Source organism: Acanthaster planci, linkage group LG18 (genome assembly GCF_054643075.1).
Source record: "Acanthaster planci isolate LZ-2023a linkage group LG18, COTS_SCS, whole genome shotgun sequence".
NCBI lineage: Eukaryota > Metazoa > Echinodermata > Asteroidea > Valvatida > Acanthasteridae > Acanthaster > Acanthaster planci.
In genome coordinates this window covers 4926920-4948811 of record NC_141794.1, presented here as the reverse complement: position 1 = coordinate 4948811, position 21892 = coordinate 4926920, and the positions used below count along the sequence as shown (strand labels likewise).

General features: G+C 40.1%; 1 protein-coding gene across 4 annotated transcripts in view; it reads right to left on the bottom strand.

Moving 5' to 3' along the window:
• Positions 1–21565, bottom strand: part of LOC110985507 (acyl-protein thioesterase 1-like) — a 33894-nt gene extending 12329 nt beyond the window's left edge. The window contains exons 1-5 of one of the 4 annotated variants that reach the window (XM_022246571.2): positions 21450–21565; positions 17908–18132; positions 3618–3649; positions 910–987; positions 167–285 (exon numbers count right to left, since the gene is read on the bottom strand). In XM_022246571.2, coding sequence (XP_022102263.1) covers positions 167–285; positions 910–987; positions 3618–3649; positions 17908–18111 — 433 coding nt within the window. In that variant the 5' untranslated portion in view covers positions 18112–18132; positions 21450–21565. The other 3 variants (XM_022246572.2, XM_087148514.1, XM_087148516.1) reach the window with 3 other exon arrangements.
• Between the last annotated feature and the right edge of the window lie 327 nt (positions 21566–21892).

Genomic DNA, 21892 nt, shown 5'->3' with positions numbered 1-21892 from the left:
GCTGAACGTTATGATGAACAGTTCTGCACCATTATCTTTGTGGAAAAAAAATGGCTTACAATAACACAAGGTACAGTTCATGTACATACAAAATGAAACTTGCACATGTCCACCCCACAAATCCTAAAACAAATCGCCTTAACATTTCCGACAGACTTATACTTACAAAGTTTACTTGATTCTGTGATTCTGTCTTGATCTTGATCTTCGTCAAAGCTGAGGCTTGTAATGTCAAACCATGCCGGCATTCGGAACCCCATGTTTAATGTCACTGGAATGGTAGGCCTGCATTTCAATTGACATTACTAACTATTATGTCCTTACCAACAAAATGTAATGACTTTAAAATAAAAACAAGGCAACTCACCACAATTATTCTGAGGTTAATATTAAGGAGTTACACTTGCGAAAAATTCTTTCTTGATTACGAGAGGTGCACAAAGCAGCAGTGCTGGTGTAAAGCAAAATTTCAACACCGAATCTCGATCAGTGATCCATGGTTGGTTCACTGACACCCAAACCAACCTAATGGATGGAGCAAACCAATGTTAGGATCACCGATCGAGACTCAGATCCATGTGAAACAAACAAGTCCTGTGTCTTGCCCAGCTTATGTCATGACAATTAGGCCAGTGATTTTCATAAACATGCATACTGGTTAAAGTCCATCAAATAGGAGTCAACATTTCAGATGAAACCTGGAATGTGTCCCAAACCAGTTGGAAGTTGGGCCATGTGTCAAAAATCCCCCAGAAATCAAGAAAAAAAACAAAAAAACTGCCAAATAAGTGACTAGCTCTCCCCGAATGTTAAGAACAGGGCAAACTGATGTGTACTCATGGATACATAATAAAACAACCAACAACAGAAGCCTTTGATTTTGGCCACATAATAAAATTTTGCACTTACGCAGTGGGACATACGATTTTAACATGATGTAGACCAGCTGATCTAACAACCTCTTCAAGACCTGAGGCCCATCCATGCCTGTTTGACACAAAAAACCAAGAAAAAAAAGGTCTGATATCTATATGGCACAAAATACAGTAACCTGCCAGTGAGTTATGGTCACACACCAGTATGCAGTTGTTTTCCTGATGCTCTTATTGGTACATTTTTGCCTTGTCTCGAGCACTGCACAACCTGTTCTGCATCTGTATCACTTTGAAAGCTAAAATACTCCAGAGAGAGATATCTGGTATGAAATTTAAAAAAATTTAATGTCGAACGGACAGGTAATGTCGACAGGTAAAAACAAAGTTCCGTCACGCTCCCTTTTTGACGCTCCCGTTTGTAACAAATTTGTAAGGCGAACACAAGGTGTTCCCCTCTTTCATAGCTACATGTATGATAACCTGTGTGCTGATTCACAAGTATAAATGGGTGCTAGACCACTTGCAGAAATTTATAACCATACAGAAACATTGCAAATGTCAAATATATACATGCAGAAGGCAATGAATATCATTTGTTTACTTACTTCATGTTCGCATGTACCGTACTTACTGGTATACTCATATATATAATGTATAGCTGTAGGTGCTGATGAAGGTTTTGAAGTTTTCTTTTCTATCTAAAATATTTAAAAGGTTATTTCAAACTTGTGGTATTGTTCTCCTTTAAGAATTTAAAAACTCTCTCTGTGCCCTCTCAGCAAGAAAACTGATTGGAGATAAAGCTTAAGTTCTCTACATTATTGAGAATACATGTATGTGCCTTTGTGGTCTAATATGATAGGTTCACTGCGTCTTACATTTAGTGCGCAATTCAAAATGTGGCCATTTTATTCACAGTAATCCAATGCTCACCAAATATGGTTAGTTGCCGAAGGCTGAAATCAACTCTCAGCTGTCCTTTGGACTAATTTACTGAAAGAACTCAGAGACATAACAAGTACAAAATTGTTGAGGTCTAAACTGAAGACACACTTACATTGTGTATTTAATTTTGCCTGTAATCAGGCACATTGGTTTCTGCCTGGATTTTAAGTTCACATTTAACAGTCTTCTCTTTCTCCATCTCTTTTCTCTCTCTCTGTTCAAGCTATGTATGTTGAAATGCTCTAGTAACACCTTGAGCATTACTGGTACCTGACGATGGATTTGGTGCATTATAAATACTCAGTATTATTATCACAAATAGGTCATCTGGGAGAAACTTTGTGGTAAATTTTTCAACGTTAAGGAGACATTGGGCATTACGGAGACATTTCAATGTCTCCCTAATGCTCTAACTACCAGGAGGAGGCCCAATTTTACGGTCCAAATTTCGAGAGATGATAGATGAGGGTCTAAAATGAAAACATGCAAAGTTTGGTTAAGATCAGATTAGGGAATATTGAATTATGGGACTGTACGGTTGGGAAAATTTCGTGCACATTCTTATGGGAATGTCTCCCTAATGACCCATTTTCGGTAATCAATATTATTATTGTTATTTTTACAAAGCCTAACTGTGAAAATGCACTTTGCATTTTTTTTATATGAGTTCTTGCACAAGAACGACACATACAGTGTATGCATCAGTTAAGACTTTATTTGTTTACACTCTAGGATAGGCTATTAGTACCAATAGAAACCAGCAGTAAGACTACTGCGGCAACTGAAACTCTGCCTACTTGTATATTATTTATTTTTACACAAATACATAGAATATAATTTGTTTTCCCCTGATGAACTGGGCCGTAAAATGCAGGCAAAGCCTGAGGAGAGTCTTGTGGATGCTTAATGAATTGATGACCCCCCCCGTACTCCCAACCCCCTCATGAAATCACCGGCTAGCTGTCAGATATTCATTAGCACCAGAAGGCAATCAAAATGCAACTCTCCACGCCAGATCCCACCCGTCAATCTTAATGCACTTTTTAATCTCAAAAGAGAGGAGGTGAACTGAGGTGAGGACTACTGGAAAATTCATTAATCACCGCGGTGAACTGACGACCACAGAATCTCTCATTAGGATCGTACAACTTCACGTGCATACAACAGGCTCGTCCTTACATTTACGGCGTTTGCAGTGAAATTCTGCATTTCCGTGGCATTTCTTACTCTTTTTGAATAGTCGTTTGATGGGGCTCATTGCTGAAAATTTGCCCGCCATACTGGTACCTGTTCGACTACATACATGTACGTGTACGTGTACATCACAGTGAAGATACATGTAAAGTGGTACCACTGTCAAGTTGTCAAGCTAGATGTAGTCACTTTGAAATAAAAGCTTCCTCTTTGTGGGCACAACCCTGGATACCGCTTCTTTTAGAAGAGACCCTTTTTTTTTCAAATATACACTGTGCAAATCAGCACATGACGCTTAATTTCATCTGGAAGCTTCTGGTCATGGCGCTTCCGCTGTTAATGGGAAGGGCCATAATCAATCATAATTACATTGTAAATTGCTGCCATCGGCTTTGGTTTCATCTTTTGGAAGAAATCACCCGCATCAGTGTGATTCAAACACCTTGTGAGTCTGGAGAGGTTATCTATCTTTTCCCCGTTCCCAGCTTACATACATGTATCTGCAAAAAAATACACACATGGCCAAAGCATGCTTAGCTGTAAAGGCTCAAAAAGCAACTCCTTTAAATCCCACTCAACATTGGGACAGAGTGATCAACTTACCCTGTGTCCCCGAGCCCGTGCAGAAATATAAGCTGTTGGATAAAAAGACAAGAAAGAAGAAAGCAAGTTATTTTGAGCAGAACTGGATTTAAGTAAATGCATGCCCATATTGCATTTCCAAGCTCAATCAGAACAGCAAATATTTAAACAAGCTTTTTGTAACTCAAATTTCACCTCTTATAAACAGGCACATATGAATCTACACGTGGAAGATAAGTTTTTACAAACAACAGATAATCTTTCTATTATCATCAAAAAGCACTCTTTGACGGGGTTTTGAATTTCAGAATTGCAACCCTTGATAACTCAATTGGGAAAAAAGAAAAACCACTGAAATGAAATTTGAAGCACGTCATTAAAATGAAATTGCCCCTGCAGAAATTCCATACTTTCCCAGGTATACACAGGGGGTGCAGTACTGTAGATATTCTCCAGGGTTGTTCATGGAAAGGCACTCTGTACCTGACAGAATTTAATTCATTGAACAGTTTATTTTCCTTTGCCACACTGAAATTTGCATGGACCTGAGAACCTTTAGAGCAGGTTTATTCAAAACCAGGTCAGGAGAATGGATACTGACTACGTGCAAGCTGACGGCAAGGGACGCCATCAGCGTCCACTCTCCTAAGACGGTCTCAAATCTCCTATTCATTGTGAATGATTTTGTTCAACAATTTTTAAATTCCTTTTTATTTTTCAAATACCTCTTTCCCCATTATGATATTGGCAACCAGTGGTGAACAATCTCCTAACATGGAGATTGACGTGCGTGATGCCTGGTACTTTGTCAACTGTTTAAGACTTTCTGTGTGACAGGTTCTCGACCAACAAGAATGGCTAAGCTGTTGTAGGTTGTTAACGCCTGTTTAATACAATCAAATGTGAATTGGTCCATCGGAACATCATTGTTAACCACAGATACGATACTGCCTCAACCTTCAAGCACTTACCGGCTAGAACTCAATCCTTACACCTGAATGCAATTTATATTTCCTAAGACCTGTTCAGCCTTGAGCTATTTACAATGTAGTCATCACTGATTCTTTATCCTCCTTTATAAGATCCTTGAAATATGAGGAGATTGTTGCCAGATTTAACGTACCATGATGTGCCCTATTTAGATCGCTTATCTGCACACTGATGTTTTTATGAGCGATTATCTACGAAATTATTCACTTTTACATGTACATGTATATGTATACATGTATTTTATTGCTATTTTTGTACTTTAATTTTTTTCCTTTCGTGATGCTCAGTAAGTCATATAATATTCATGAAGTACTTTTCACTTATATTTTCCTATTTTTTAAATGTTTTTTTAAGTTTTTAAATTTTTTAATTGTAACTACTAATCTTTTGCTTAATAATCGTAATGTTATGTTAGACTACAACCAGACGTGGGCTGCGGGTCTATGGACCACAGTAAATATTTGCTTTTGCTGCCCCTGGCATGCCTGGCCCACCTGGGAGTAGTGATTTGTCTTCTTTTGTATAGTTGTTTTTCTTGTGTTTTTTACTAAATTGTACTGTATTGTCCAATCTTGTTGATGTATTGGCTAAATAAATAATAATAATTAGTTAATGTATAACTACTGGTAAAGTAACCTGTAGAATAAATGTACATGTCATTAAATGTTATTAAACTATCTTTGGCTAGTATTAGTATTAAATCTGGGTTTTGCAAAGCCATTTACTTCTTGTGCTAAATACAGCCCTCAGCTTACACTGTCTCTAAAAAATAAGGTACCTTTTGCTAGGACTTTTTTTCCTACTGCCTAATCAGAGCATGGTGATAATTAATGAACCGAATCGGTACTGCAAGCGGCATCATACACAGCGGAACATTAACCAGAACTCGACAGTATGTTACTTCCATGCTGCATTGTCTGGTTCTTGTCAACAGCAATACTGTTTGTGACGGATTCACTGTTAATGGAGATTACATTTAGAGTGAATTGACAAATTATTTTAAAAGGGTCGATTCCAACAGTACCGTACATACTGTACATGTACATGTGTGTTCATTGTAAGCAGTGGCCTTCTAATGTGTATTTGTATCTCACTGAGCACACAATGTAGTGTACATTCTCGATCTTGGTGTGAAAGTTTCTAGAGTCCAAATACACACATGTACAGTACATGTACATGTATGGATGTGTAGGCCTTCACAGGGTCAACGGGCAATCTTTTTTTCTTAAGGAAAATTATTACTAGGACCAATTTGTGGGAACATTTCTTTGTCCCGTAACATTTTGGGTCCCCAAAAAATAGGTGAAGTATCCTGCGTTTGTCCCCCCAACTACAGACCAAGTACCTGTACATTTATGTAACTAAGTGCGTACCTACGTGTAGTGTGAACCCATAGACAAAGAACCAGCAGACAAAAGAGGTATTATAAACACGGGCACAACCTTCATCACAGGAGTGGAATGTACATGTACATCCACACATGCTTATCCCCTTGCAGGGAAACAGTCTGACATTTTGGGAGTAGGGTTATCGGTAACATAGGAGGAGGAACACTCAACAATCGAGTTACAAAGAGTGTTCATGGTCAAAGAAATACGAGTCATTGCATCAAGTTTCTTACCGGTACGAACCACATATGGTACATGTACCGGTAGTTATAGTAAACAAATGTAAAACATCAGTATAAAAAAAATGCATGACCAACAAGTGACTCTACATATGTGCATTGTTTACCATGAAGTGTCCTTTTAGTAACCTAAAATCCTGGTAGTCCCTCTACATAGATTACCAATTACATGTACATGTAATCGTACTCGTGCACTGTAACCCATAGACTGGTTTATATACTGTACAATATACACATATGTACAGGTGTAATATTTGATTGCACGCTGGATATTGGTGGTGCGAGTGTACATGTACTGTACATGTACTTACATTGTAGGGTAACAGATTATATGTGTAATCTGGCAGAATGCTACCCAGGGAAAGACTGTACATGTACCTCAGTGGGGACAAGGTTGAGAAGTAATAGTAACCTTCCCATGATGACACCGATGACGTCCTCCCCAAAATGTGAACAAGGGAGAACAAGCACTTTCAATCCAGAGTCCAATATAAAGCCCATATGCTTTTTGGCGATTAAAATCAGAATTTATCACTTTTCTATGCATTAATACAAGCGATTCACAAGAGTGCGCCACCAAGAGTTTGCAACACGTTGGCCAATCATAACGCACGAAATTTGTCGACCCTTTCTTCCTTCTTGTTATATAACCACTGTATGCAAACTTAAGGCTGAGCTGACCCACTTCAAATAACCGGCAACTTAAATACTCAACTTTCCATTTAATTGAATACTCAGTTGTACCAATTCCAAACAGAAGTGGAAACAACATAAACATTTGTGTTGCGAAAAGTAAAAAGTAAACACTGAAGGAAAGGTAATGTTTGCCCTTCTTGATGGGTGTGTTTGCCTTTAAGTTTGCTCATAACACCGTGATTGTCACCTCAAAGCATCTGATTTTGAAAGTGAAATATTCAAATATTCAATAACATGAAACCTTAAACAAACCTACATGTAAGAGCACAACAATGCTAAAATGCATGCAGTGTCTCAAGAAAACCTGTGCAGTTACAGCTGGGCGTGCCGTTACCGCGACATGTATGATAATGCTGACTGGTACATGTACATGTACACCACCACAGGTACAAAACTGCAGTAACAGAATGCATGATTATGCATTAAGAGAAAAGGGGAGGTCATTGGGACTGCACAGACAATGCAATTTGCTAACTTGTACAAATTTCTGCAAGGGATCTGGCAACGGTTTGCTAGCTATTAACGCATAACTTCATATGCAAGCAAGACGAACCGTGTCAGCATACTACATGTAAGTATTTTATTCCATGTCAGTTTGGTGTCTCTCAATAACGGAATAAATCATGACTGAGATGCTCTACATGAACGTTCATACTGCCCACCAGCAGCGTCAGCGTGCTTGCATAACGAACCGTTGCGAAATCCTGCTTGACAAGGTGAGCGTTGAAAAAAAAAAGCTTTTATTGAATTGTCATTGATTTTCATTTTGATGTCAGCCTGCATTTTTATCGTCCCTTTTCTGTTAACAGGAGAGCATGTTACCCATAATGGAGAACCCAGACTATTGCCTCAGACCTGTGCTACACGGAGAAATGTACAGGTACCAAGGCACATGTAGATGTGGTACGTGATCAATGCTACACAACTCCCACTGTGACATTCCTATTCAGGTCAATTTTTCCCACCATTTGCTATTCTTTCCACCTGCAATTTTCGTGATTCCAAAACCCATAAAGGTCATAGAGCTGCATGCTATAAATGTAAATGTTACCAGTTGCCAATTATTGCCTAACATTCACCAACACTGGCAATAATCCTGAGCAACCGGCAGAGGAAAAAATAAATTGGAGCACACCGCATGAAAAAGAGGCGGCAACTTTTGGGTTCGTGGATTCCTTCTTGTACAGATCACAATTGCAAAAACAGATGGTGGTGTGCTCAAACACTACTCAAGAAAAAAAACCTTTTTCAAATTAGCTTCGAAAAAAAATTTAAAAATGTATACATACAACGTACATGCATACATGTACATGTAAGTGTGATGCATGCAGGAAATACATTTATGCAAGTGTTGGCACTAATAGCTTTTATTATTTTTCCTTTGAATGTTTGACTAAAAAAAGAGAAGGGGGGTTAGGTTCTGTATGATTTTCCAGGTTAATTGAGTTACCAGACACATACATACATGTATACTACTTGTATTTGGGGGTTTGGCCTTATGACTCCAATTCCCTTTACTAGGCATGACAAAATAAAATACATGTACAGTAAGTACACAGGTGTGCATTTGTGTCATTTTTGTAAAGGCCAGGAGACTAGCGGAGGCAAGCGTCAACTTGAAAATGTGGGTTACATTTGCACAACTTATGGATTCGCTTTCTAAATTACTAATATCGTAAGGCCCCCTAAATCTATGCGGTCGTATTTCTATGCACTCACCTTTCACTGAATGTTTTGCGGACGCACGTGCTATTGAACAGCCAGTGGTCTGTTGTATTGTTTGTCCGTGTTTAAAATTTTTTAGAAAAGACCCCAAAATGTTGGAAATTGATCCTGTAATCTTAGTTTATGTGTAAAAGAAATAAACGACCTCCTTTTCGGCAAAATTTCCTAGACACAAATACTAGAGTTCATGTCGTGAGTCCTCCAAACAAATTCAGAAGTCTTCATGTCATCTAATAGTTTGCCCTCTATTGTCTAGTATGTATTTTTAATGTGCCATATGGTGTCAAAATTTGTTGACTCGGTGACGTACTTCAGAGGTGCAAATACATGTAGGACCCTTCACTTATATCTGAAGTTTCAAAATGTCATTTTTTTGTTTGTGTTGTCCAGTGAGTGAATATGAATAAAAATTAGTGGTGGATCCATTCTCAGCGTTCATTTCTCATTTTTTCCCCAGAAGAGAGCTAGATTACTGGGGTTGACACTGGGTTGCCCATATTCTTGAATTAAAGGTTATCAGTGGTGGGATAGGATATGCGTCAACCTGATAAACGTGGAAGGGACCTTGACATAAACCCAACGGCGTGGGAAGGGTGCGGATGGGGACGGGGGTGTTCACCAACTTGTGATGGTGGCTGCAGGGTGTACAAATAACAACGAACATGGCAGTAAATGTTGGAAAGTAAAGGTGTTTTTGGAGGACATTAAGACTACTTTTCTTCTCTTAAAAAAATATTTGTTCATTATTATGATTACAAATTTAGAGACAAGGTGCCTTTGGATGGTTAATATGGAGTCACGGGGTGTACAGAAGAGGGGGCAGACCACTGGAGGATATGGGGGGCCATATTTAGTGTTGGACGAGTGAAGACTGTCAAAACTGACAAATAAGAAAAGGACACATTAAGGGACTTTACTTTTAATTTATTATGGGAGGATGTTAAATAGTGACAGACGGAGGAACCTCATAAATATTTAAAAAATTGCTCTTTATTAAAATTCATTTCCCCGTTACTTGAAAGTTATTCAAATGAACTGGAAATGACTACTGCAAGACTTGAAATTTGAAGCTTTTTACATGTAAATTGCTTTAAAAATTCAAAGAATATGTACTGTTTCAGTGCTGTTACGATGCTAAACAGCAAGACTTGTTTCTTGGCCACTGTAGATTTCAAAGGCCACCAGATGCATAGATTTACATGCATGTGGTTGAACCCACTAAGAGCTGCCTACTCCTGGGCACAAAAAGGAATATCTTTTTTGTGTGAATTGTTTTGATGGCAAACTGTGAGTTGTAAAAATGAAATCACCTCTAAAAAATTTCAACTGCATAGTAGTTTTCTGGAAATCCTGTTTCAAAGCCTTAGGTGCGCAGAAATAGGAGGATCGAGGATTGTGAGCAGCCCCAAAAAGTACTTCTGTGTTACATGTACATGTATACATGCACTGATGTATCTACATGTATTATTTGATAACATGTTTTACATGTACACTGTACTAGATTTTTTGAAAACCACTTTGTGAAAATAAAGAATTCCTTTCAGAACGTGAAGAAAATGGCCACAAACTTCTCAGTTACTTACAAATTCTCAAGCAAAAAGTCTTCAGTCTGGACTTCTTCTTTCTTAGTGCTACTTAAACCTTGCATGAAATTAGGGACCAAAAAGGGTTACTTCATTAGTCCAACCCATAATTTGAAAAAAGAGAACCAAGTCCATTAAAAAAACCTCCAAAAATTGTAGTCCTAACATGTAATGTCCGGGAGTGCTTTTCCACACTTGCAATCAAAATCCTTCAAACACACTCTGCACCAAGAAAAAAATATGAGACAGAAAAAAAAAGAAGAGACAGAAAAACCAAAGGAAGACAAAAACCAAATTGAATATTGAGGTACAGTACACTGTACACGTGCTTTCAATCAGTTAGATAATTTCACACACACCTCAGTGAATTACAGAGGAAAGATTGCCTGGTGAAAAGGATTCTTGTCAAACTAATGATGCAATCATCATTTCAATCATAGCACTGAAAGGCCCTTGTCCTCAGGCATAGCAATTTCGTGTTTACTCCCCGGTGTCTTCATCAGTGAGACAAAAACCGGGCCAAAACATGACGGCAATTTCTATCTACCGGTACAGTATATACAATGCACGTTGTACATGCAGTTGGGAAAAGAATTTCTCGCAAATGTGTACTGGTGTACACGTACGTACATGTGTGTGTGATACACTTCATTTACACAAGTACATTGTACATGTACCAAGGATGCAACCTGTCAAGTTACCGTTAGTTATTTTATTTCATTACACATGCAAATTCAAATCTAGGACAATTGATTTTTGCTTTGGTCGAAAAATGAAGGCGGAATTTACTGAACTCTCTCCTTGACATGAAACCTCGCTCGCATACAGAGCAAAGGGAACAGAACTTTCTAATTTGCATGCGCAAAATTAACAGTTACGCAAGGTTATGTACGGTGACTGTACAGTACAGACTGAACACTATCCTTGTGGACTCGTTGTGTATGTGTATTTTGGGCCAAAAAGAAAAACACTCTACGCCGGCTAAGGGAAATCTTTGACAGAGTGCTGAATAACTGAGCGAAACGTGATCTTCTGTTGTAAATGTACACAAAGTGGCATGACAGCAACCACGGCACCCGTAGCTGTTGCTAGGCTGCATACGGTACTCCTCCTGCTTCTCTCGGTGGGTTACCGCTGCTACTGAAGTGGGAGATTAAACTTCAATCCTCTCATTGAATGTGAGCGTGAATCAGATGACAAACTAAAGTTGGCACTGACGGCAAACCTCATCAGGAAGACTGATGGGTGGCAACATCACTGGCACTGTGGGGGTTTGTACACCTGCGCCACAGATCATGCACTGATGGCCTCTTTATACTCCCCCCCTTGTGTGCCCCATTTCATTTTGGGGTACTTGGTTGAAAAAAAAAAATGGAAGCTTGAAGTCACTGTAAGCACCAATATTTCTCAAAGATGCCATCACAAATATAACGGTGACTGCGATGTAAAATGGATTGGTAAAGTTAATTCTGCGTGTCTTCTTAGCCAAGTTTTATTGCACAAATTGTATAGTACATGTGCATACATGTACATGCACCTGTACGTGCCCAGTGCCATGTGCTCAGTACACACTATACTTGTACAAAGTTTGTCCAAAAAATACAAAAATGAAAGGATAATAATTTGCTAACTGTCCTGTAATCACTCGCAATCTCACAAAAAATGACCAAATTGCAAAAAAATTCACGCTGACGAACAGTGACAAACAACAACCTGTATCCCAAGAACTGTGGGGTCCGACGTCCTCCCCGCTCCATTTGTGGGAGTGAGGAGGACGTCCGACCTCACAGTTCTGGGGGTAACAATCAACTACCGCTACAACGTTCAGGTTCACGGTGGCTTATGTACACGTACGTAGTTGAAGTGAGCTAGAGTATGTACTATAGAGTACCGAAGTGTGACGTCACTGTGAACCAGAAAGTGCAGTGCAAACGAATGGAGTACGCGCGCGTGTTGGTTCACGCGCTGGTTCTCGTGCTAATGCCTTTTGTGGCTGTGTTATGCTGTGGTACCAGTGCACAACATAATCCTGTGCCTGTATGTACATGTACCTTCCACTGCAAATGTACAGTCCTGCATATATACAATGTACATGTTCGTACATGTTGAGAACACCAACACGCATGTGTTCTGATGGTAGAACATGAGTAATTCAGCGCAACTTTTATGCCCGTTTCATGGACAGGACCATACCGGCAAAGGGCAAGCCTGCGCTGAAAGGAACAGATGAGCGGGATGTTGCACTGCCAAGAGTTTTTACTGCACCTAAGGTTCCAGCTTTTATTTCCTGTTGTCACCATAAATGGCAAATATTTACAACGTTAGGCAGTAATCCTTAGCAACTGGCGAGACGGAAATTGCGGGCACATCTCGGCAAGGCACTTCCATGTACATGCACACACTGAATCACAACATGAGCAACATCAATTTTTACTGCAGGCAGAGTTCTTTCCTTATTGCTATCATTAATGGCAAATATTTACACACTCTGGCTATGATCTGGGCAACTGCTGACATGGATATTGTGCATAAACCTCAGCATGGCACAAATACACACACTACATGTACATTGTGCAATGCATGTACATGTATAGCCCCAATTTTCATAGTATCACAACACCGACTCATGACTAGTGTATATGTACATGACAGGCATGTTACCAGCAACTGATCCAAACTTTTCAATAAACACTGTGACTCATGACTAGTGTATATGTCCATGACAGGCATGTTACCAGCAACTGATCCAAACTTTTCAATAAACACTGTAGTTTTCTTCCTTTAAGTACAGCATACATGTATGTAATACAAGTACACAAACTTGTACCACTGTTTACAATGTGTCAGTGCTCAGTCAATTGCACCTACAGTACAGTACACCGTGCCTGTACTGTGCACCATAGGGTAGGTTAGGACTGGCACCTGTAGGCTTTGATTACACTATATTACATGTACAGTGTACATGTAAGGTACCTGTACCCACATAGTAAGTTCATAAATCAGTGCTTATCAGCTTTCACCTCAAAACTCTTAAATGCTCACAAACTACATGTACATGGGCACGCGTACCTGTACTTTGAAACTGTTTTATTCCTGCCTTATGAGCTATTAGCACCGCTGGGTTGCTCTCAAATGTCAAAGCTCACAGGCTCTGTCTGTACATACCTTCGGCAGCATGTACTGTACATGTACGCACAATTTATGTGCTGCTACATGTACGGTATGTCGGTCTAAATTTCATGTTCACATTTCAAGAGACAGGTTTTTTACACGTGGCTTTAAACAGTAAGACCTTGCATTTAAAATCAACCCATGTTGAGCTCATTTCCACCTTAAGTTAATTGGAACCTGAAGACAATTGGAAAGTCATTTTTAAATCTGTAAAGGCCACGTGAGTGTAAGTACCAGTATTCATGTACATATACATGTACATAATGTACATTGTACATGTACAGTGTTGGCCACACTGTGGTTCTTAGGCAGTTCTCACCAAAGATCGTGTAGTGCCGAAGGCGCAAGATGGATAACTCTGCCCAAAAGGTGTAATTACCATGGGCACCATTTGAGCAAGCGATACGCCTGCGCAGTTCACGGTTAATGCTTAGGCGCAGGCTCACCAGGTGCACATGCCTGCCGCAGCGCCTGCGCCAGTGCATTAACGTGCATTGCGCAGGCATATCGCTTGCTCAAATGGCGTCCATGCAATTTCAACGTTTTACGTGTATTCACGGTGAAGTTCGCCATCTTGCGCCGCTACGCGGTGCTATACGATCTTTGATTCTCACGGAGCCACAGATCACTGCAATGCACTGCATCTGAATGCATTTTGGTCCGATTTGAAATCTACCACATGCCTCCATAAACCTAACAGTGGTCTGATCATTAATGATTTAATGCTGTAGACTTCCCACCACATGCGTCGCTGTCTGGCATGGTGGGAACACCAGAGCAGGAATTCAATAGAGCTTATAAAAATGCTGACTGTGAATTATTGATTTAAACCCCTGAATATCTGAAGCCATGAACATCATCAGAAAACAGATTGCCTCCATGCATCATTGAAAGTGGAATAGGTCATGCTGACGAAAGTTGGCTGCTCCATGTACCGGCATATACATGTATGTGTATTTATTATCAATCTCCCATTGCACTGCAAACAATCATCAGCTCACACTGGATAAACAAAGACCACAAAGTCTACGTACATTGAAACCTCAAATTATAGCGTGCCCTCAGAAACTTTGTCAAATCTACACGTGCCTGGTCTGCAAAGGTACCGGTACGACTCAAACAAACCTGATAACAAAGTTCTCATTTTAAATTTAAACAAATCATCCTTTTTTGGATGCAAACCGTATTTTTGTCATTTAGCATACTGTACATGTACATGCACTTCTGCTCTTAGGCAAAAAGTTTCTGGTAAATGTACACAAACTCCCCAGTTCTGCTCTCTGGAAGAGCGCAAACTGAAATATGAAACGAGAAATAGGTTTGCGGGTACACCATGGAATCAATTTCTTGTGGGCGAGGTGTGGTTCTTAAAAGAACTAATGAGTGTTAACTCAACGTTTTGGCCAGTGTGCTCTGGCTGTCCTCAGGAGAGTGTGCCCGACTGGAGTGGATGGCTTTGTCATAAAATGAAATATGAAACCAAAAAATACCCGGCAGATTCAATTATTTAACCCTTAATGACGCCATCAGCAGCTGCCCCTGCCTGTTAGTTGCATAAGCAGAAAAATAGGGGCATAAAGAAAACCATCGTTTTCCACAGCCATTTCAAAGACAGGTGTTCATTGTGAACAAAGTCTTTCCATGATGAAGAATTCAGAGGCTTCAACTGCAGGGTACATGTACACCGTAAATTGTAATGACTCATTACAGAGAAAATTAGTGCATGCATGTATACATGTACATGTACAAAGTAGTTACGGTAGCATTAAATCCAAAAACGATAATTTGCAAAGGAAAACGGTAGCATTAAATCCAAAACGATAATTTGCAAAGGAAAACGGTAGCATTAAATCCAAAACGATAATTTGCAAAGGAATTTACAGACATACCAAAGACAGACAGGATTTGGCCAGCATGTGTATGTTCCCAGTTTCTTGATGAGATTTTCCAAATGAGTGCTAGCTCATTCTGTTTAACCCAAACAGCCGAGCAGACAATGCTAAGAACTAACAAACGATGGGAGTTGCCCTAATGAGGTTGCAACACTCCTCCCCTGTTATTCAGCCACTGACTTATTTCATACGAGTAAAACGGGGCTATTTACATGCATGCTAAATTCCTTACTTTCCTTACATACTGTACTTTCTCAACTAGCTTTCATGTACGTTTATGAATCACAGATGCCAGTTTCCGGGGGGGAAGGGATGCTCAAGACACCCCTCTCCCCCAGTGAGGCATGCCCTCGACACAACTCAAACTCAAAACTCCCCGGCATCACTCCTCCTCTTCCCTACTTCCCCTTCCCCTTTTCCTTAGGAAGTTAGATCTGCCTTTGACACTCTGCCCTAAACAAATTATAGCCAATCCATGTTGCCCACACCGGTACATGTACATAAACTTTTCAGTCAAAGTGCATCAGGGCCACAGAAAGTGGATGGACTCTACCATGTACATTCTAACCCGCAAAATTCCTCAAACCTCCTAGTCAAGGAAAGAGTTCCATACACGGATATCACTTAACGCATTCTGCACAAACAACTATGAAACTGGTCTAAAAAATTCTATGTACTGGTATTTTAAACCTTTCATTTCCATTTGTATTTTCTCTGTTGAATTTGCTGGTTTAAGATATACATGTATGTACAGTGTATGTTATGGCTTTCTGATGGCCAATTTACCACTGCAGGGGAAAATTAATGATATCCATGTACATGTATTTGTAGACGCGACTTGACCTTGGGTCAATGCGAAGTGAAAACAAAATGCATTTTACGTTGCTCTGCATGGCAAAAGTGCATTCACCTCAGGTTGTTTTCACCGTGCTGGCCGGAAGTCTTACACAAGTCGCATCCTCCTACATGTACATGTATATGCAGGGAAGATTAGGGTAACGTGGGATGTATGTATGTAATTAACCTCTTACTTTCACACTGAGCCACGTGGTGTACATGTAGTCATCTATGATATCAGTATCCCGAACTGCCCAAAACCATGCCATGAACCTCCGGCTTTCCCCTCCTGAACTAACGTAGGCTTGGACAGTATTTTGATTACTGAATAGTACTAATAGCAACCGAATGATAATCCATAAATACTGACATACATGTACAGTACCAGCGAACTCGGGACTGCGATATTCTTGCTAATGTCAAAAAACATATGCAGCAAGGTATGAGACGGAGAGAACCCCCCCGCTGCTTTGTGCTGGTCATTGTCTCGCAGGAATCTGGGGAATTCCTTTCAGACATCTTGGGGGGATGTGTTAAGTAACAATAGTCTGGAATGTGTATAGGGATTGGACATGTTGGGGGGGTACCCCTTGGTCTCATTTCTTGCTGGGTAGAAAAATGTCTCCAGTTTCTGGTCCGGTGCGGCAACACGGCTTTTTTTTTACCTTCACTTGTTTTTTTCTGGAAGTGATGTGCTTATAACACACCATGTCCATCGTGACTGCATGCGCACGTAATGTCAGCTGCTACCAACACTAACATAGTCTGGGCCCCACATGTTTTACTTTTTAAAAGCATTTTCAGCTTGTACATGTACGCAGGACATAAGACCACCTCATTTGTCTGGTTCCCAAATGTATAATGCAGAAACGACATCATCTGAAAGGGAATACCTGACTAATTGTATGGGGAACTAGAGGGACTACTTTGCTGTATATATTACTCAACCGCACCTTATCAAAAAATCTTAAAATTAAAGTAGCAGGATTCCAGTCAATTAAGCAAATTCGGCAGCTTTTGGACATCATTTTACACTAAATAAAAACTTTTTTAGGTTGCAAACGTGCACGGTTACGGTGACACACGCGCTGACTAGAAACTGGAGACTTTTTGGGGGGGGGCTTAATGTGCATGAATAATTTGCAGACCTCTTTTGAAATAGGAAACCACCATATTGTAATATTTCATTCCATTTTTTGTGGTACAAGTCATCCAGTGTCATGTCTGCATTGTCATTTGTAACAGAGAGATAAGATGTAATTGTCAAGCTCGACTTGGTGACATGTAAGTTAAGTAGCTGCCAACCCGCCAGCCAAATGGTTTTGAAGTCATGTTTGCAGGCGAGGTGTAGCTCATGGTGTCTGACTGGAAGTCCCCAACAATATTTTACAGGACTGTGCTTTGTCACAGTCATAACCCAACAACCTGTTATTTCATTTCCATGCTTTAGTTTTCTGTGTTGGCAGATTATGTCATTCTCACCTCAAAAATCAGCAAATTCAGCCATAAAAGTTTATTATTCTTTTATATTCATTGGAAACTGAATAGACCGATAAATCGTAATTTATACTTCTTGAGTTTGGGGGAATTTGTCAAGTTGACAACAACCTTCATGCTGGCCCGTATTTGTCAGCATTCCTAATGAACGTCAGCTTATCACCACTGCTTTTTGGTGACGTAATACCGCACTTGAAAAAATACCACGTTTTTAGTGAATATTGCGATGCTTTTATCACAGACATCATGGTATTGAAAAATGCAATTCTCATCCAAGCCTATGAACTACTCACGGATGCAGTGTGAGATCCCTTTGCTGGAACAATCACAGGTTTCGCCATGCTGGATGCCGAATTCCCACACATAAACGCACCACGGTCCCCGCTACACAAGGTGCGCACCGCAAGGAAGGAGACGGTCAGTAAGGAGAGGGCGGAAGCGGGCCGACGACAACACCAGGAAGAGGCCAGATGCTTACCGACACCAGAGAGCAGCATCCAAAATCCTAGAGCTGAGATCTACACATAGCCACAGGAAAACCAATGTACATGTAAATACTCCTGCCCAGGGCAGCTTTATGATCTTTTGTATTATGATTATAAATACCAATCACGCAACCAGTTACCAAACAAATACAAAATATTCAACAGAATCGGACCATACATCTGAGTGTAAGACATCTTAAAAGTTAGGAAGAGAATGAACAGACATGCATTGATCACGGATCTACTGGGCTAAATTGGAGGTACATGTAAATAATCCCAAACTCTGTTGTGCATCATAATTCATAAGCATACTGGCAAAATTGGCAATGTCCTATGAAACAGCAACCACGGAGTACATGTCCCGTACGTACAGTGAAATGCAGAAAATATAAAGGTGGTCACATGCAGCGTTCCATATGATACAACTGCTCCTGGTGTCTCACAGATGTGTACAGTCCATTAAAATTTGTAGAAAACTAGTTCCTCTGCCTCTTTGTACGAGATGGACTGTACAACAATTGACACAGAGACTGAGTACACTGCACCAGATGCCGTAAATGTACATGTCTTGAAATGTAAGATGCAATTTGTTTCTGCTTGTTCCTCTCAATGACGGGCTGAGGTTTTTTCTTCAGGTGACTGAATTCTGCACGACAGCATGCATTCTGATTGGTTGGGAACAACAGTCACTGATAGCATGTACGTCCACTCTGACGTCCCCTATGTGTTCATGTACTGGTAACCGTGTAACTGTGTACATGTATGTGTTGCATACAAATGATGTACTGTCCCTCACATGCTGTTTACTGTAAACATTTCAAGTATGGTGGGTCTGTAAATGATACCAGCATTAATTACGTGCACGTTTCCTTCTCTCCTGCAAGATGTTCACATCTTTTTTACATCATGTCCCGAATGCTATAATAAATGTAATTTACAGTACATGTGCATTGGAGTAATTCATTCGAGGAATGACCGCAAAATATTATACAACACCTGCAAAAATGCCGGTCGTCTGATTGGTGGATCATTGATCACATGGCATTGAATTATCTGTACCAATACACGACACACGCAGGACACGCGCGTGGCATGCATGCACAGTGCAAAAGATTTACATGTACAATAACTGTGCATTAGAAATGGATAATGAACACCTCGGATCGATTGCACTGCAGCTGCTGGAGGTGAAAGTTTCTTGATGGCAAAATGATGAGTGATCAAGCTTTGACGTTCACAATTCTATGAAATACTTCTAAGAACTTGTTTTTTTAAGTAATGTTGATGCTGCCAACTTAAGGAAACGGATGATAAAATGCTGCCAAACGATTAAATGAACTCGGAATATATATCATGTTGGGAAAATTAACAGATTCACAACTGGACAACTTCCAGTGTTTTTCAATTTTCAATGGCATGAGCGTGAAGTGAAAAATGAAGAAATCAGCTGATATGAGGAAAATTGCACGCCTGGGTAGGCTTCAATGGCTTGATGTCCCACCAGTCGAGTAGTCCCAAGTTGAGTTGGTGAATGGTCAAGTTGTCCAAGATCCGCTAACATGACTAACTAGGCATCATCATCAATTTGAAGAATTGATCACTCAGGCCATCGGTGTATGTTCCACGTATTCTGTTCCTATATTGTTGTGTTTTGCGTCTCCAAAAACTCAACAACTGGAAATATTAATAACTTAGGGCCTTAAGATTAGTTTTATTTTTAAAAAAATGAAAAATGTTGCAACTTTCTGTACGTTTCGATAATTTTTAATAAATGATGCAATTATTCTGTACCTTGTACATTTTGTCTACAGAACATATACTGTACTTACAGTATTTGCAGAAAACGCCAACTGAGGGCAACATTTTTTCCTCAAAATGAGGGAAAGACAAGTTTTCTGCAAATAGGAACCTGGGGGATAGACCCGTAAACAGGGCCCTACGTATTCTCCTTCGTCGATATACTAGGCCCTGTATTGATTAATAGTGATTTCTTTTGATTAAGTTTATCCCGGACGTCCGGGGATATTATCAAACATCCATCTTATGAGCTGAAATCGCACCGATATGAATATTCACTACTTACGAGGCTAACTACATGTATCCCCCCAGGTTGCTAATTGCAGAAAACCTGCTCTCTCCTCGTTTGGAGGAAAAAATGTTTCCTTCAGTTGGCCTTTTCCCCACTCTAGATGTACCTCGGCCCAACTTGCACATCACATAGACTCCTTTGTATGGTTAAATGACAGTAGGGCCAAGCCTGTATGGAGAGCCTGTGTAGTTTGCACCCAGACTTCAGTACATAAGAATTCCTTCAGATCAACAACAGTACCTGTCGATCGAAGTAGTCGTGGAAAATATGGCGGTTTTTGTGTCACAGCTACTGTACATGTAACGCACAAAACTGCCCTTGGCTAGTTCCCTGTCCAGTCAAATACCGCTTGCAACGAATCATGGAACTTGTAATGCCGCTTGCTCTCTGTGACGTGATATGAAACAGCCGTCAAAAATGTACAGGTAAATTCTGTAAAGTAGTGAACATACTGTAGCCTAGCTACCAGTGCACTTTCAGCTCAGAAAACCCAGCGGATGTCTGATACTGTCCCCGGACATGGCGGATAAACTCAATTGAAAAGAATCACGATCAATCAGCTCAGGGCTCAGTACATGTATACCGACGAAGGAGTTACATGTACTGGTATGTAGGGCCTTGTTTACGGGTCTACGGTAGGCTCAATGTATAGGCTTAAATGCACATGTCATGCCCGGTACTATGCCTGGAGGTAGGGCTATCCCCTACCAATACCATGGCATGGAGGAAATAAAAATCCACTCGCTAACGTTACAGCATGTACGATCAGATTCAGACGGATTTAGTTTAAATACCTTAAGGAATTCCTCCGAAAAAATTAAATTAAAATGATTTAATGCTTAATTAAGTTTGAGTTGTATTTAGGCCTATACCAGCACCAGCTTCACTACCTCCATGATTTGAAATTTGATTGATAAATTACGATTAACGTTTTCTTTTCTCTAATAGTTTGAAGTATTTTCTGTCCTACACATGCCTTTTTTCCTCTTTGAAATAATAACCTTTAAGTTTTTGCTGAACTTACCTTTTCTCATTGACATTGTATTCAATTGTAGGATAATGGGGGCCTGGCCTCGTACAACTACAACTTAGCGGCAGCTTTCTGCCAGCCCCCCCTTCATTATGTGCATTCACCAATGTAATTTTATGTCACAAGATAAATGGATAAATATACTAAACCAAACCAAGTGGCCACCACAAATATTCAGAGGCAAGATGTCATGTTTTGAACCCAAAAAGTAAAGCACGGAAGAATACGTACCACCACCTAGTAAAATCGAAGAACCCGCTGCGGCAGCTGCGAACGTACAATTTGATACATACATCGTCATGTGTGTACATAATGTACATAGTTCAACGTTCAGCAAGTCGTGTAGATTTTTCAATAGCGCCCTCTACGTGAGTGACGTGAGCCACCTGGTGGAACATAGTCTTGACCAAAGATTGTATAGCGCCGCGCTATACAATCTTTGGTCTTGACCAAAGACGTCAGTGATCGAAAGTGATGGTTGCAAAACTGTGTTGCCTGCAAAAACTGATGCAATAAGCTCCCAACCCCAAGCCGTGCAAACGAGAGCAGCTTACTGTTGGTTCCCAATCCCTCCTTTGGTATAAAAGAAATCGTCGCAAATTATTTGCTTTTGAATCTCCCCCCCCCTGGATATGCCACTGACAGAAAATGCATTCTTAGTTGGCTAAGGCTTT